General features: G+C 42.0%; 1 protein-coding gene across 12 annotated transcripts in view; it reads left to right on the top strand.

The window, feature by feature from the left end:
• The window catches only part of LOC138843592 (rho GTPase-activating protein 20), a 102550-nt gene that overhangs the window by 23848 nt on the left and 60722 nt on the right, over positions 1 to 17980 (top strand). For 6 of the 12 annotated variants that reach the window (XM_089302154.1, XM_089302155.1, XM_089302157.1 and 3 more), the window contains 7 exons: positions 1839 to 1905; positions 7127 to 7306; positions 11105 to 11241; positions 12468 to 12629; positions 16387 to 16493; positions 17284 to 17479; positions 17820 to 17970. In XM_089302154.1, coding sequence (XP_089158280.1) covers positions 1839 to 1905; positions 7127 to 7306; positions 11105 to 11241; positions 12468 to 12629; positions 16387 to 16493; positions 17284 to 17479; positions 17820 to 17970 — 1000 coding nt within the window. The other 6 variants (XM_089302156.1, XM_089302165.1, XM_089302163.1 and 3 more) reach the window with 6 other exon arrangements.

Genomic DNA, 17980 nt, shown 5'->3' with positions numbered 1-17980 from the left:
ATTGTCATGTATTTTATTTTTTTTGTGTGTATATATATAAATGTATATATATATATACACACAAAAATATCTTACATGCTTCCTAATAACCTTGTCTGTTGGATTGCTATTTCTGTATATTCTGGTTTCTCCAATCCCACACCTATCATCTCAGTGTACACAAACCTAATAGACATGTCTAGTTGAATTTTTTTTTTAATTTTTGAGGGTCGGAGAGGACAGAGATAGCAAGAGGGATGAAGACAGACACAGAGAGAGGAAGACACAGAAATACATAGAGAGGGTGCTCGCCTCTGTTGGTTCAATCTCTGGATGCCCACAGCACCTAAGGGTGGTCTGAAGCTAAGGTCTGGATGCAGGAGTACGATTCAGGTACCCCACGTGGGTGGCAGGAACCCAGTTACTTGAGAATTCATAGCTGCTTCCCAGAATGCACATTAGCAGGGAGCTGGAATCAGGACCTAGAACTTGGATTGGAACCCAGCTATTGTGGCGTGAGTCTCAGGCATCTTCAAACCACCATGCTAAAATCTCACTCCTTGTAAATTTGGACATGAAGAACACCTGCATAAAAGCTGTATGCCTTAGATGCTGATTCAGGGAATGATATATCTGGTGCCTCTAATAAATTATTAAAGAGCAAGATAAGAGTTGAATGAAAGCTTGCTCTTCGGGGAATGTGTGTGCACACCACATACATGTCTTTTTTAAAAACTTGTTTTATTTGAGAGACATAGACAGACAGAAGAGTTTATGTCTATGGTTTCACTCGACAAGTGCCTACAGCAGCAGTAGAGCTGATGCCTGGAGCTAAGAACTTAATCCAGGTCTCTTGTGTAGATGATAGAAAGCCAGCTAAATCCAGTAAAACACAGCATTCTTCAAAGAGACTGGAGATAGCTGAGAGTGGAATGATCAGGATTAGACTTACCTTTACTAGTGAAGTGGCATAAATATGATTCTTTATTCCTTAGGTCACTTGGGATAATAGCATTGTGATCCTTGTCAAAAGTCATATGGCATGAATCTGGGGTGTAGTCTTGGAGGCTCAGAAAGGGACCGAAGTTATTTCGGTCAGTCCTGTTAACTCGAATAGCATTGGCACTGGTCCCAATTATTTTCTTGTTTGGAAATGTAGAAATGCTAAAGAAATACATCCTTGATCTGGCTAAAAAGCCCATGAGAGTTTCTCAGGCATGGAAAGCCAAGACACTGTGGCAAAAAAAAATGACCTAAATGGAAGATCTCTGTGAGTAAGATCCCAGTGGAAAGAACAGGCCATCAAAGAAGGAGGCACCTTTCTCTGAAGGGAGGAGAGAACTTTCACTTTGACTCTGGCCTTGTCTAATAAGGCCGGAGTTTGTGAACCCAAGAGGTTTCCATAGCCTTGGCAGCTCATGACAAGAGCCTCGGGTGATTACTGACGTCATAAATAAGAGTGTCAACTGTTAAATCAATAATAGGAGTCACTGTGCACTTGCTGCCCATGTAGGATCTGTGTTTTTAATGTGTTGTACTATGTGAATGAATGGTAAGACTTATCTTCAAACAGTACTTTATGCTTTGTATGTCTGTGTGGGTACAAAGTGTTGAAATCTTTACTTAGTATATACTAAGTTGATCTTCTGTATATAAAGAGAATTAAAAATGAATCTTACTGAAGAGTTGGTTGGGAGAGGGAGTAGGAGATGGGATGGTTTGCGAGTGGGAGGGTGGTTATGGGGGGAAAATGCTTTCAAAATTTATACTTATTAAAGTTTTCTAAAAAACAAAAGAAATACATCCTTGAAGTATGCCCTGACAAAGACTTGTGATACTTAGTTCTTTTTGTCTCTAAGGGCTCAGAAATGGACTACCAATTGTGGGTCTATTCAAACCAGAGAAAGACCTCTTACCCGCTCATCGGTAAGTGTCCAGCAAAATAAAAAATGAAATGTATTGCTTCAAAATGGTAACTATTAATTTCCAGACTATGCATTGTTTGTTCTTAAGCTTAAATATCTTTACAAGGGAGAAAACAACCTCATGTAGTCAGTACTCATTTATAAAAGGAATTGCCAAGTGTATACTCTACCCTGGGTGCCTGACAACATATCTTCATACAGCAATTTAAGTTGTAGTTGGAAAAGAAACTGAAGTTTTATTCTCTGCTTTTCCATGTGGATAGCACAACTGTCTTGGAATAGTCCTTTTTTTTTTCTTTTTTTGTAATGAAATGAAAATGGGGTCGAATTTCATCTCTCCAAACATTTGATTGATGCCCATATACTGGTTTGTATTCCCCTTTCCATTTCTAGTCTCATAGGTAATCTCTATTTTTAAGTCTTGCAAAATCTGTCAGGTCTATGTCCAAGTATACCACTCTCCCTCCTCCTTCCTTTCTTATTCTTTCTTTTAAGTTTTATAATAACATACTTTCAGTTTACTTTAAAATCATATGCTTAACCCTCCACTAAGTAAAAAATTTACCAGTAGTAAGAAAGAACAACAACACTGTTCTAAATAGTAGAGGAACAGGTTATTATTTACAGACAAGGGCTTTAAACAATAATCACATCTCAAAATGTGAATTTTACTCATATACATTAAATTTTTGTACTCTATTTGGTACCACAGATCAAGGAAAGCATATGATATTTGTCTTTTTGGGACTGGCTTATTTAACTAAATATAATGGTTTTCCGATGCATCCATTTTCTTGCAAAAGACAGAATGTTGTTCTTTTTTGTGGTTGAATAGTATGTATATAGCACATTTTCTTTATCCAGTCATTGGTTGATGGACAGTTGGGTTGATTTTATATCCTAGCTATTGTGCAATTGAGCGACAATAAACATGGGGGTACAGATAACTCTTTCGTGCACTGATTTCCTTTCCCTTGGTAAATTCCCAGGTGTGGGATGGCTGGGTCACATGATAGGGATAGGTGTATTTTCCTGTTTTTGAGGAATCTTCATACTGTGTTCCATAATGGCTGTATTAATCTACATTTCCACAGATGTGTATTAGGGTACCTTTTTCCTACGTCCTCACCAACATTTATTGTTTGTTGATTTCTGCATGAAAGCCAAGTTAATTAAGGTAAGGTGAAACCTCATGGTGGTTTTGTTTGCATGTCTCTGGTAGCTAGTGATCCTGAGGATTTTTCTTGTGTCTCTTGGCCACGTGAATGTCCTCTTTTGAAAAATGCCTGTTCAAGTCCTTTGAGCATTTTGTAGCTGGGTTGCTTGTTTTGTTGTTGTTGAGTTTCTTGAGCTCTTTATAGATTCTGGATCTTAATCCTTTATCTGTTGTATAGTTTGCCAGTGTTTTATTCCATTCTGTCGGTTGCTTCTTCACTTTGTTGAGTGTTTCCTTTGTAGAAGCTTCTTACTTTGATGTAATCCCATTTGTGTATTTTTGCTTTGATCTCCTTGCTTCCAGGGTCTTTTTCAAGAGGTGTTTGCCTATGCCAGTGTCTTGCAGAGGTTCTCCAATGTTCTCTAGCAGTTTGATGGTATCATGTCATAGATTGAGATTCTTGATCCATTTTGAGTGGACTTTTGTATAGGGTATATAGGTATATAGGTAGGGTTCTTACCTCATACTTCTGCACATGTATATACAACTTTCCAGCACCATTTGTTGAAGATACTGACCATTCTGTAGGTATTGATTTTAGCTCATTTGTCCAAAGATTAGTTGGTTGTACATGTTGGATTGGTTTATGAAGATTCTATTCTGTTTCATTGATCTATGTATTTATTTTAGTGTCAGATCCAAGCTGTTTTGATTATAGTAGTATGCTTTTTTAAAAAAAGATTTATTTATTTATTTACTTATTTGAAAGAGTTTCACAGAGAGAGGAGGGGCAGAGAAAGAGAGAGATCTTCCATCCGATGGTTCACTCCCCAGTTGGCCACAACGGCCGGCGCTGTGCTGATCCAAAGCCAGGAGCCAGTAGCTTCTTCCAGGTCTCCTACGTGGGTGCAGGAGCCCAAGGACTTGGGCCATCTTCTGCTGCTTCTCCAGGCCATAGCAGAGAGCTGGATTGGAAGTGCAGCAGCGGGGTCTTGAACCGGCATCCATATGGGATTCCGGCACTTTAGGCCAGGGTGTTAACCCACTGCACCACAGTGCTGGCCCCTGTAGTATGCTTTTAAATCTAGTATTGTAATGCTCCCAGTTTTGCTTTTGTTGTTTAGTATTGTTTGAGCTTGTTGGGCTCTCTTGTTTTTCTGTATGAATTTTAGCATCATAGTCTCTAGATCTGAGGAGAATGCCTTTGGTATTTTCATTGGATCACATTGAATCTGTAAATTTCTTTCTGTCATATGGACATTATGATGATAAGTCTTCTGATCCATGAACATGGAAGATTTTTCCATTTTTCTCTGTTTTCTATTTCTTTAATGCTCAATAATTTTCATTGTAGAGATCTTTCACCTTCTTGGTTCAGTTTATTTCAAGGTGTTGACATTTTTGTAGCTATTGTGAATGGGACTGATCTTACCAGTTCTTTGTCAGGCTTGGCATTGTCTGGGTACACAAAGTCTATTACTTTTTTGCATTGATTTTATATCCTGCAACTTTACCAAGCTCTCTTATGAGTTCCAGTAGTCTTTTAGTGGAGTTTCTGGTTCCCCTGTGTTTATGAATGTGTGTGTGTGTGTGTGTGTGTGTGTATACATGCATGCATGTCATCTGCAAACACATATATATTTATTGTGAAATTATGTCAAGAAGTTATTTGAGCATGATTAAAAATTAAGATAATCACATTCAAACTCCTAAAAGGTTTTTTGATGAACAAACATGTACAGTTCAGCCATTCTTTTTGTTGAATTTTCTAGCACTTGATCTTGAGGTTGTTGATAAAAACATTATACTTCTCCTAAAATAGTTGTTGAATTAACCTATATAAAGAAGAGACCATTCATGAATCATCATGTGTTTCAGTGTCTCTCACAGAAACAAGCCCTGGAAAGGAAGGGAGGCATACTATTTGTCATAGACTTTGTAATATAATGCTGGTGATTTCTATGAAAATCAAACAGTATTACTTACCTGGGCAATCTTCCTATTCTTCTTTCAACAGTCATGTAAAGGAACTAATGTGTAATTTATAATGTTTTCAAGTCACTTACAAAATTTGAAAATAAAGTTTCTGTTCTTTCTGAATGTACTTTGTCAGTCTCAAAATTCAGGAATTGCTAAATACATCTGAGGACAAAAGCCAACCACCTATTTTATGATGTTTCTCCTTAATTTTGACATCTTTGTAACAAGATAGCAATAGAGGCCGGCGCCATGGCTCACTAGGCTAATCCTCTGCCTTGCGGCGCCGGCACAGCGGGTTCTAGTCCTGGTCAGGGCGCCGGATTCTGTCCCGGTTGCCCCTCTTCCAGGCCAGCTCTCTGCTGTGGCCAGGGAGTGCAGTGGAGGATGGCCCAAGTTCTTGGGCCCCGCACCCCATGGGAGACCAGGATAAGTACCTGGCTCCTGCCATCGGATCAGTGCGGTGCGCCAGCCGCAGCACGCTGGCCACGGCGGCCATTGGAGGGTGAACCAATGGCAAAAAGGAAGACCTTCCTCTCTGTCTCTCTCTCTCTCTCTCTCACTGTCCACTCCGTCTGTCAAAAAATAAAAAAAAATTAAAATAAAGATAGCAGTAGAGTTAGTGTGCAAATCAAATACTGTAAATGAATTTATTGAGTAGATGGCATTTGTTTATGTAAAATGTTTTTTCTGGAGGATGATTTGGACCCGAACAATGGCATGCACTGTGACTGGCTCCAAGAAATCCTAAGAGTGTATCTGTCGTTGGTGACTCCTAGCGGTCATTATGGATGTGTGTTTAATATGCTCTCAGTTCCTGATCATCTTTTTCTGTCCTGGTTATGCCGATGGTTTTGTTTTGTTAATATTGCAGTTGTAGAAGCTTCTTTTACCATGAAAGAGACAAGTTGCTATAATTCTTGCTCTGAACAGGGTATTAATGTCCCATGAAATGGAAAATTTAACTAATATGTCAGAAATTGAATAAAGGGAGCTTTCACTTTGTTGTTGAAAAGAAAATCCCTTTGACAGCACAGAATCGTGAAAACATGTTCGAAGTTTAGTTTTTGAGAGGCAAAAATAGACACAGAATGTTAAATTGCTAGTTCTATCCTTAAAGGTCCACGAAGATTGGAGGTGTCCTAGGGCAAGGGCCAGGAGCCAGAAGGCAGGTCATCAGTCCAGTCTTGCACGTGAGTGGCAGGAACATCAGTGTTCAAGACAACAGCTCTGCATCTTAGGGTCTGATCTGCATTTGCAGAGAGCTTCAGTCAGGATCCATGATCAAGGACCAAACCAGGTGGTCCAATGTGGGACAGAGGTGTCTTCATGGACATCCCAATTGCTAATACCCACCAGGAGCAGAGGATCTTGACAATTTCTTGGGTTGCCAGCAATTTAAAAATGAGAGAGGAAAGCAATGACATTACATGTACTCCGTGAACATCAGTTGGTAGGATGGCTCTGGGTCTCTAACACTCTGCAGCACTCCCTCAGCTAGTGAGCTGTGAGGGGCTCCCGAGAGGGCCAAAGTAGGAGGGAAGTGTAACAGCAGACCATGGCCCCAGTGCTCTTGAGAATCACAGGCTATAAAACTGACAGAGAAATGAAGTCTCTTTTCATGATCTAACATCGTGGGAGAGAGATTCTAGATTACAGCAACTCATGACATATATGGCCCAATCATTTAAAAAATGCAGACCACTGATGTTTACTCATGTTTACTCATATGAGGACGTTAAAAATCTAGTTGGAGTCAAGGCAGATTTTAGCAGGCCTTCTACTTTACAACGGAAATAACAAGTCATCAGTGTGCAGTGCACTGAGGGATCTTGGTCTTCTAAGCTAGGCAATGGGCTACTACTTCTGTTTGCGTTGGAAAGGTCCTCTGCCTGGGTGCCTGCTTTATGCAGTGCCTCCCCAGAGAGAGCACACCTGATGCTCACTCCCAAGACACAGCTCTCTTCCTTGCAGAAGCCCCAGGAGAACTTGAGCTGTCCCCGGTGCTGTACCCACACTGACAACAAGGCATGTTTGATCATACCTGTCACCATCAGCCTGATGTGTATTGAGATTTTTCTCTGCCTAGGGCATGAGTGTCCATATGCTATCCAAGCAAGCTACCATCGAGCTGCCTTTCATAATCAGGAACCGGGGAAGTCCACCTCCGCCCTGAGCATGGAGGATCCCGTTCTGGAGATCTTGTCTGATGGAGGGATCCAGTTCGTGTTGAAGCCCAGGCACATGGCTAAAAGGCAGCGCCGGTGCGGTAAGTCTAATTTCCAGCAGGGTTCTGCTCTCTGCTCATCCATGCATTCCTGAGAAAAAAATTCATGACAGAGAGCTGTTCTCCATGAGGGAGGAGGTGTGCATAAGTACAGGGACCCAGTACTCACCAAGAACCAGGCTTAGAGAAACTGTTCAAAGTCAGAACCCATCTCACTTCCAGGAGGATTGTGGTGGTTCTTCTACATTAGAACTTTTGTGTCCTCTGGATACCCTGAGCATTTGCTCCATAAAATAATGCATGCACAAACTTATGTGTCTGTAGAGAGAAGTTTCTTGTGGCCTGGCATCATGGTACAGTGGGTTAAGCTGCATCCTGCAATCCACATCAGAGCATTGGCTTGAGTCCTGGCTCTCCCAGTTCGGATGAAGCTCGCTGGCTTTATCAGAATGTGCCCGGGAAGGAAGCAGAAAATGACCCAAATACCTGGGTCCTTTGTCTCGCATGTGGGAGACCCAGGTGGAGTTCTAATCTCCAGCCCTGTCCCTGGTTGTTGTGGCCATTTGGGAAAAAAACAAAGTGATGAAAGATGTCTTTCTCTGTGTGTTATTCTGTATTACAAATAAATCTTTACAATGAAGAGCATCATGTGTGAAGGCCTGGAAATGAAGACTAAGCATTCCAGAGGGTAACCCTGAACCTGGAGTGAGAGCAGGAAGTAATCAATGTACTGCATGCCTTAGACTTACCTTATATGGAAGATCTCCAGGATGGTGAGAAACTGTGGCATTGAATTTGGATCTCTTCTGGCTTGGGCTGAAGTGGCTAGGGGGTTGCTTCCTGAATTGATCTCTTCATTATGCCCACGGCATGCTGACTTCCTCCAGGCTTCAGATGCATATCTAGACCAGACATGGACTGAACAGTTACGATCAGGGATGTTTCAGCTTTTTGCTTTCCAGTCTCTCCCTACTTGTCAATATTCTTTTGAGAGACCTTTCTCTGAAGAACAGTTTTTAGTAAGGTGGGAAATATTGTGGCAAGAATATAATGATTTCCACTGTGAATGGTGTTCGTACTTTTCTTGTGAGGATATTCTGTGATTTATATAGCTTATAAATGTGTTTTTGGTCGTAATTTTGAGCATATAGCAATATTCTATAAATGTTGCTCCTATGCAAGATTGTGAATCTGAACTTTGTAAACATCCACAACCCCCATTTGGGCAAGAGAATGCCACCACCAGAAGTATCGCCAGGAGTGTCAGAAAGGCTCAGTGTTTTTGAAGTGAGCTTGTTGAATTATGCAACGTGTCTCATGGAAAATGGCTGCTGTTTCCATTGGTCACAGAAGCAGCATGCGCTCTCAGTAAATAATGTACCTTATGAAAGCCTCAGCTAAGCACCGAAAGTATTTTTGTTTGAGAAAGATTGTAATGGCACTCATCTCTCTCTGTTCCCATATGTTCTGGATGTATAGATTCATATCAAGGTATGGAGCATGATGCTTCATTGCTTAGCTGTGTGACAACTAAGTAGTGGATTATGTCCCAATAGATTTTTAAATAATGAAATCAGGTGAGTCCTAGGTGTACCAGGTTGCGCACGAGTTAAACCATGTATTCTTGCCTGTTTTAAAGAAAGAGTTGGATATGGTAGTATGTATGAGCAGCCTCCTGCATTTGAGATGGCATTTGCTTTTTTCTTGTCTCCTTTTAAAAGGTGGAATTTTGAATGCTTGGTGTTGGATTACTTTGTGACTGCATGCTATCTGGAGAGTACTAACTAACCAGAAAGAGAATGGAGATAAAGTTTACTTTAGGGTGAGGAAACTGATGTGTGGGATCCCTTACACCATTTGATTGTAAATGATTACAGAAGAAAGTAATTCTCTTCACGGTTGTGATGAGTTGTGTGCCATGCTGAGTAATACATTATATTAGTGCAATGAGGTGTAGATAGCATCATTCTTAAACAAGTTGAGTCAAAGGAAAGTCCAAAGAATTGAGTAACTGGACTGGCTGATGAAGTGGCACATCTTGGAGCCTATCCTGGCTTCCTCAGTGATATAGCACCATGAGGATTGCCCTCCCTTGTTTGTCTGATGGTGATGCATTCAGGGGCCCAGAAATGCCAAGAAGATGGCTGATGAATGATATTTGGGGAGGGGGCCGGTGCTGTGGCACAGCGGGTTAAAGCCCTGGCCTGAAGCGCAGCTGTCCCATATGGGCACCAGTTCTTGTCCCGGCCGCTCCTCTTCCGATCCAGCTCTGTGCTATGGCCTGGGAAAGCAGAAGAAGATGACCCAAGTCCTTGGGCCCCTGCACCCATGTGGGAGACCCAGAAAAAGCTCCTGGCTCCTGGCTTCGGGTCAGCATAGCTCTAGCCGTTGTGGCCATCTGGGGAGTGAACCAGTGGATGGAAGTCCTTTCTCTGTCTCTACCTCTCTCTGTAATTCTGTCAAAATTAATCTTAAAAAAAACAAAAAAACAAAAAAACAAAAACAGATTGTTTTTGGCAACTTCACCCATCTGTCTATCACACTGCACCTTGACTCCTCTGGTGCCTTTTATGATATTCAGCATAAATCGGTCATTTAAGAAGAAAAGTTTAGGTGCCTTCTTAAGAAAACGTGCACAGCTGAGCAGTAGATACTCCAAACTCATGTTTTCCTTGGTGATCCTCTTTTCTGTGGAAAATTCCTCTTCAGCGTTCAGCTGGCAGAGCTTGATGGGTAGCTAAAATATAGGCTGTATAGCTTGGCAGGGTGGCACAAGGAACAAGGCCCCACGGGATCCTGCCACTCATTTGGGAACCAAGTGAAGAAGGTGAAATCAAATCACCTGGGGAACAGGTTAAGCTTTGTAACCCTGAAGAGTGAGGGAGGTAGAGGCTGGTTGAGTGATATCAGGGAGCTTGTGTCATGAAGTGCAGATCTCTTTGATGGGAGTGAGTTGCTGGTGGTTGGGCATTCAGACTACCAAACAGGAAATCTCATAGGGAAAGGTGACTTAGCATGAAGTAGATTATGAGACTCCACTTAGTTTGAATGTCAACTGTATTTTTTTGCTTTTCAAATGAGTTCTGACACCTGACTCCACTGGGTAAACTTAAGAGGATGTGTATAACTCAATGTGAGGTGTCTCATTATGCAAAAAAATAAAAAGCAAAAACTGTAGGTAGCACTGCCAGAATTGAACCTGAGCAGCTTCCTCAAGTCTTTATATTTCATTTCTGGTTGATGAATTGATTGTTTGATTTGAGAGACCATCACACACATGCACAAGAGAAGGAGAGAGAGAGAGAGAAAAGAAGAGAAGAGTTGAGTTGAGTTTCCTATCCTCTGATTCACTCCCTAAATGTCAGCCGTGGCCATGGGCCAGGGACAGAACTGGAATCTGGTATTTACATCATGTCTCCTTTGTGACAGGCAGGACTAGAGCTGGAATTTGGGAACTTATTCCATGTTGTGCTTGTGAGAGGTAGGAACCCAAATTTGTTAGCCATGCATACTGCCTCAGAGGGCCTGCATTTGCAAGAAGCTGGAATTGGGAGCCAAAGATGGACATCAGGTCCAGATGCTCTGATATGAGCCTAGGGCATCTTAACAATTAGGCTAAACACCTGATTCTAACTGCCAGCTTATAGGAAATTGGGAAGAAAAGTTCATGAACGTCACGTGGATGGTACTAGCCAATTTCAGATCGTAAGCTCTTGTACACCACAAATGGATCAGTTTCTGTCTTTTCTAAGGCTGGAAACAGTCACCTGTCAAATGGAAAGGGTGGAAACAGAATCTGTCATTGATCCTCTACAGCTAATGGTCTCACTTTCTCCTCAGGCTTTCCCACAAACTGTCTGTCTTGCTGGGGCATTACCAGAAGCCATAATGACCTGCCCCAGGACTCCCCTCCTGCTATTTCGGTGCCAACACTCCTGAGAGTGTCTGGTGTTGAGGACCTGACCCTCACACTCTGGGTAGGTATCATTTTGATCTTCTGAAGCCCTCCTCAGGAGTGAGCGTTCTGAGGGCTTGGTGTCATCATCCAAAAGTGTTTCAAATGAGGCCATCATTTGTCAGTCCCTGGCTTTGGCTGACATGCCTTCTTAATGTGACCTCAAAGAAGAACAGTCAGCTCAGTTATCGTGGTCTTACTTCAAAGGCAACAGGAGAAAGAACCGTTCCGTTTATTCTGCTGGTTTCAGCGATGTTACCCAGTCACCTGCTCACACACAGCAAAAGGAATGTTTCTGAATCTCTTGGAGTCGACATCCCCCCATGTTCCCCTTTTAGCCTCTTCCTTGAAGTGTTCCTTCATTTCCTTTTTGTCTAGATGACTCAAACTTAGAACTCAACGTCCCTCACTGTGGGCGTGGTTTGTATTTCAGATGATTAGATGGATCACCTGCCATTTATGTATCCTTCTATCATAAGAGAATGTGTCAGAGGAAAGCCACAGAACGTGGCCTATGTTATTTCCCAGGAGGGCATTTAAGAGTTGGCACATTGATTGTCCAGCACATCTACATACACTATGCTAGATGTAGGGCATTTTTTGCGAGGTGGGGAGGAATGTATCAAGTTAGTTCCATGCTAGATGGTGCCCCAGCCCTTGCAGCATTCACAAGTTGAAGGAGTTGCTAGGATCCTCATCACTGTGACATCATTCATGGATAAAAGGAAAGCATGAGTAAGGTGATGTCCTATGCCCAAGGTCTCATGAAAAGTAAGGGACCTAATAGATGACAGATTCCTGGAGATACCTGACTGTGACACTCCTGTTCCCCTCTTGGCATGAAGATGAGGCAGAAGGACATGAAAGTCAACAAGTTTGGCAACAAGTGTGGCAACGAGATTTTCCTAGTTGGGAAAGGCCATCAGTACTAGGAAATAATGAGAACAGCATGGTAAAACAGGAGAGAGTGATTCACTAAAAGCTTGAAGCAGAGAAGTTTGGTGTACAAGTTTCATTCCTTGAAAAGGAAACTAGGTTAAAGCCAGCATTCAAAACAATTTAGTGGGTGGACACAGATCAGATGGATGGGTTGAACATATATTTAGAGACACTGAACAAAATTTTCTTCCCTCACTTCAGCTGCTGCTGTGTCAGTTCCCATACTCTTCTCTACAGGGGGCTAGCTTTTGTTCTGGGCTTGTGGATATGAAATGTCCTTTAATTAGCTTTCCTTTTTCTTTTCCACAGGAAGTGATTCGTATTATCAAGCAGAAAGGGCCAAAGACAGAGAATATTTTTCAAAAAGTTGGTGACATAAAGTCATTTATAGCCCTAAAGGAAAGATTTAACACAGGAGATAGAGGCGACTGGGGCAATGAATCGCCACTTGTGTTAGCAACACTGTTAAAGGTAGGGGGATTCTGGCATCATCTATGCACAATATGGAAGCTGTGTGATGGGTTTCATTCCTCGTGACATCTCAAGAAGAGCAATAGGCCTAATCAGTTAAGCGTCTGAGAAACTGAAAAACACATCAGAAACTCCAGGTTGTAGGCAGCTACTCCCTTCATTGGACAGACTCTGCTTGTTAGATAGCTTTCCCAGTCTTCAGACTCCATGCTTGCTGTCCTCATCTGAATGCTCCATGTAGAATTATGCTAGCATAGTTATAATTGCCCAAGCATCTTCCAAATAAACCCTGGTTATTCATATAGAATTTTGGCCAGTACAAATCTCCTGCATTTGCCAGATTTGACAGTGTCTTCCTAATGACATCAGAGTTTCCCAAAGAAACTTTATTTGAAATTTTGAAAACCATTCTAGGTGTTTTCCACAATAAGCAAACATTGCTCTTAAAATGAATTAAAAATACATACAAATGCCAAGAAAATTCCATTCTTTTCATTGCCATTCTTTCCCCTGTCTCTTATGCCTTTGCTTCACATGTGGTGTCAGGACTCTGCTATTTGGAGCTGCCTTCATTTTGACTACTGTTGGCATCTTATGTTCATTTCCATTGTACTTAAGCCAATACTCCTAGTTATAGTTACATAGTAACGAGCCCCAGCACAAAGCTCAGCTTGTGAATCTGACTTTGAAAGTGTTGCAGCAGGCAAAGCTAGGTTAGAAGTTTTAAAATGTTGGGCCTGTGTTTGGCATAGCAGGGTATGCTGGGGGTTGGAATGCTGGCGTCGTATATCAGAGCCCCAATTCAAGTCCTGGCTGCTGTGCTGCTGATCCAGCATCCTGTTAATGCATCTGGGAAGGCAGTGGAAGATGGCCAAGGTACTGAGGTTCTTGCCTCCCATGTGAGAGGCAAGGATGATGCTCTTGGCTTCAACCAGGGTCTGAACTGGATATTGCAGCCATTCATTTATGTAGGATCTCTCTCTGTCTCTCTTCCTCATTCATGAACAGTGTGCGTGTATGTGCATGTGTGTCTCACTCTCTGTGCCTCTGCCCATTGAGCACAGAATTCTCTTTTTTTATTTATTTGAAAGTCAGAATTACAGAGAGAGGAGAGGCAGAGAGAGAGAGAGAGAGAAGTCCTCCATGCGATGGTTCACTCCCCAATTGGCCGCAATGGCCAGAGCTGCAGCGATCTGAAGCCAGGAGCCAGGAGCCTCCTCTGGGTCTCCCACGTGGGTGCAGGGGCCAAAGGACTTGGGCCATCTTCCACTGCTTTCCCAGGCCATAGCAGAGAACCTGGCCGGAAGAGGAGCAGCCGGGCCTTGAACCGGCACCCATACCATATGGGATTCTGGCACTTCAGGCCAAGGCGTTAACCTGCTGCGAAACAGTGCCATCCCTGAGCAAAGAATTCTAAAATCCAAGGTGATGCAAAATACACATGTATTTCAAAATTGTATGGTAAAATCACAAGTATCCAGGTACATTTCTGTAAGGGAAAATTGAATTGTTGGTCATTTCAACAGCTGTGAAACAAAAATCTGGCAATGCCGTAATCACTACAAAAAATATCCTTACATTCTTTGAAACGCTCAGTACACTTGCTCTTTCCTTACCCTCCATCAATGCTTGGCCACATGTTAAATGGTTACACTTCTGTAATGACTTCCGGGCCCACACGTACATCACTCAGATCATAAAAATATACACTAGGTTAGACAGTCACATGTTTGTGTTGTTTCTGTTGTACATGAAGTTGATGCCATTTTTCAACAAGATATAGTGGTTACCCCTCTGAGGACTTTGGAGTCTGATTTTTGATAAATACCATGGGAATCACCTGGAGAGTTGGTCCAGGCTAAACATAAATACAGTCATGGAGTTGGATTTGCCATTGAGCTCCCTAGAAGCAGAGGTGCAACAGCAAATCGTCTTCACATGATCTCCTTGGCTCACAGTGTGACTTCCACAACATGCCCCGTCTAGTCATCCTGCAGCACAGGGAAAGCCAAGAGAGGACACATACCCCACGTGCATGGAAGTAAGTACCCAGCAGACAAAGCTGCTCCTGAGCCATCCCAGACTTCCCCATCATTCAGAGCTCCACACATACTGGACATACTCCTTGGGAGACAGTCAAAGGCTGTAACTACAGTGGGAGAGTATTGGACGCCAGTGACATAGTCAGGGTATAAGAGGGCTTGGATTTTGTCCGTTTTCTTCACTGTTCTATCCCCAGTAGTCCAAACTGGATATGACATAAATGACTACTCAAGAACTACTAGAATGAGTGAGCAATGTCTGGATTATGAACACAACACTTACTGAGAGGCATTTCCTACACTCACTGCTATTGAAAAGTGTCATGGGCCATATAGTGAGACCAGTGGAAAGAAAGCTAGCAAGGGGATATGAACTGGAAATATAAATCCCACCATCTTCTGGTTATATTTGTAAAGAGTTGATCAATGAGCTAGTGAAAAGGAAAGTAGAATGAGGCTATTAGGAGAGTATTTTGCCCCAGGGAACAGACATAGTCAAAATGTCCAGTCCTTACTTCCTATTTTCTGTGAGTACATGTGTGTATATTTAGTTCATTTGGTTCGGAACCTTTGCTGCTAAGACTTAAAAGGATTAGTCTGAAATCAAAATGTGAAGTATGTATGTTTACATGTCCACAGTGCATAATATGATTTAGGATGACCCATAAGCAGATCTGTCAGTTTGTACTATTTTGCTAAAATATAGGCAAAGAAGACTATATAGATTTGTTTTATATATTTGAATGGCAGAGTGAAAGAGAGAGACACGTATGGGTCTGGCAGTGTAGCGCAGTGCATTTACCTACTACCTGCAACACAGACAACCTGTATGTGCACTGATTTGAGTCCCAGCTGCTTGGTTCTGGTTGAACTTACCACGAATGGACATGGGAAGGCAGCCAAAGATGGCCCAAATACTGTGGTCCCTGCCACTCACATAGCAGAGCTGGGTGGAGTTCCTGGCTTCCGGATTCAATGTGGACATTTGCAGAGTAAATTCGTGTATGGAAGATTCCTCTCTGTCTCTGTTTCCCTCACTGTCTCTCTGTTTCTTTCTCTCTCTCCTCTCTCCTCTCTCCCTCTCTCCCTCTCTCCCTCTGTGTGTGTGTGTTTCAACTCCATCTTTTACATAAATAAATAAGCTTACAATGACACAAACACACACACATGCTCATACAGAGATGTCAATCTTCCACATGTTTTCTGAGTGGCCCAGGTTGGGCTGGGCCAACCTGAAGCCAGAACCGAAAACTTGTTTCAGGTCTCTGAAGTAGGGCAGAGCCCCAAGTACTTGGGCAGTTACCCACTGCTTTCTCGGGCACTTTAGCAATGTGCTGGATCAGAAGTAGAGCAGCCAGGAATTGAAGTGACCCTCTGATAAGAGTTGATGGCATCCCTGGCAGCAGATTAATCCACTATGCCATAATAACTACCCTCCAAAAGATGATTGAGACAATAAGATGAGGTTTTTCTTCCCTTCCAAAACTTCTCAGACTGTGTACACCTCTAGAGTAAGTCAGAAGAAATGGAAGCACCCGTTTCTGCATGTACACAATGGTGGGAATTAGAGGCCAAACTCTATGGAGGTCACAGTTTGAACGTCTAGAGAAAAAGCGGAGATTAAATGAAATATTGCAATTAAATGTTTTCTTTGTAATTTCTCAAGTCTATATTTGCCAACAAATTGATATAACTTCTTTTTTAATCTCTATAAGGAGTGTCTTCGAGCTTTTCCTGGCACTCTCTTTTCAACCGACCTCTATGATCAGTGGCTGGATGTTCTTGATAAAGGGAATGACGAGGAGGCCAGAGACATCCAGAGGTGATTCTATATAATTGGTACTGCATTCCAGACATGCCTCAGAAGGCAACCGACATAGTCTGAGAAAAAGATTTTCTGCTCTCGAGCATGAACCACTAGAAGAGTGCACATTGTGAAGAGGGTTCTTGTAGTCCCACACACCACAGCCAGAATCAGAAGACATGTAGACTCTACCATTGTCATTGAGTTCTTATTTCTCCCCAAATGTTATTATGGAGTTGTTGATATTGTACACATTCTGAATGTATGACATCGGTGGGGAGGAAGTCCGCTGGTGTCAGAGACATGCTACAAGAACAGTTGACCACTGGTCTGACCGTCATATTGTCAGAAGCAACTAAGTGCAGATCTCTGTGTGTGCTTATAGAATTGAAGTCAGTCAAGCGCTTTTGTATGTATTCATGCCCGGGATGTGTTTGTTCCATCACTGCTTTAGACTCTTGTCTTGAGGCAGCATTCTTGTACTATTACCTTTCAAAGAAGGGCAATGCTTTCAATTAATTGCTGTTGAATTTCCTCAGTAAGCTCTCACCTGAGAACATTCTGTAACACAACATCTGTTTTTAATATACCTGTGTTCAATTAGATATTTACAAAGTTATCCCAAATGAAAACACATTGTGATTTCAGCAAAAAAAGCATAGGAATTTTTTTTAAGACTTACAGCTCCTTTTGTCTGTATTTTCATTGGATTATGTCAATGGCATTAAAACTACTGTATTTCCTTTTTTTTATCTACAAATTCCTGAGGAAAATGACTTGTTATAAGACTGCATTTTTTTGTGTTTAGGCTTTTAGCCCATCTGCCCAGAACTAACACAGCTCTCATAAGACACTTGTTTTCATCATTATATGCAATCTCATGTAATGCATCATACAATCAGATGACTACATCAAAGTTAGCTTTGTGCATCACCCCGAGCCTTCTGTGTGTCTGGCGATCTACTTCAAGAAGCCCAGCCCTCGAAGATGAAATAAGGAGAAAGGTAATGAGTACCCTGTTTGTTTGTGTTGGAAAAGTGAAAGTCAGGATTTGCATTCTTGCCAAAGAAGCGAGTGATATCAAAATATTAGCCATTCAACTAGGCCACAAAATATGTTGGTCTTCTAATGAGAAATGTTTTTGGACAAGTTACATAGTATTCTTGGAAGTGTAACTGTCATTTAAGAGATAAAACTGGTTCGTATGTGTTACTGTCAAGTGCAAATTTTTGTTAGAATCCAGAATTTCACATTTTTGTGATGTTCATGGTTCACATAGGACTTGTGACTCCTAAATAGGCCAAGTGGAAAAGAGCACCCCATGTTCATCCTTTTGTGTCACAGCTTTCCCTCGTGGAGTTTCTGATTGCAAGTTATCCCAGAATATTTGCAGTTGACCAGAAGTCTAAGAAGAGCTGTATGAAATCCAAAAGAAACATTGGAGAGAGTACCCGGCAAGTCATCGCCACTGCGGGGCAGAGTGCTGCCAGCCCAGGTGAGAGTTC

The sequence above is a fragment of the Oryctolagus cuniculus genome, chromosome 8 (assembly GCF_051225735.1).
Source record: "Oryctolagus cuniculus isolate XC-2025 breed Fujian yellow rabbit chromosome 8, ASM5122573v1, whole genome shotgun sequence".
Classification (NCBI taxonomy): domain Eukaryota; kingdom Metazoa; phylum Chordata; class Mammalia; order Lagomorpha; family Leporidae; genus Oryctolagus; species Oryctolagus cuniculus.
Note: the sequence above shows the minus strand (reverse complement) of the source record. Positions and strands in the feature narration are given on the sequence as shown.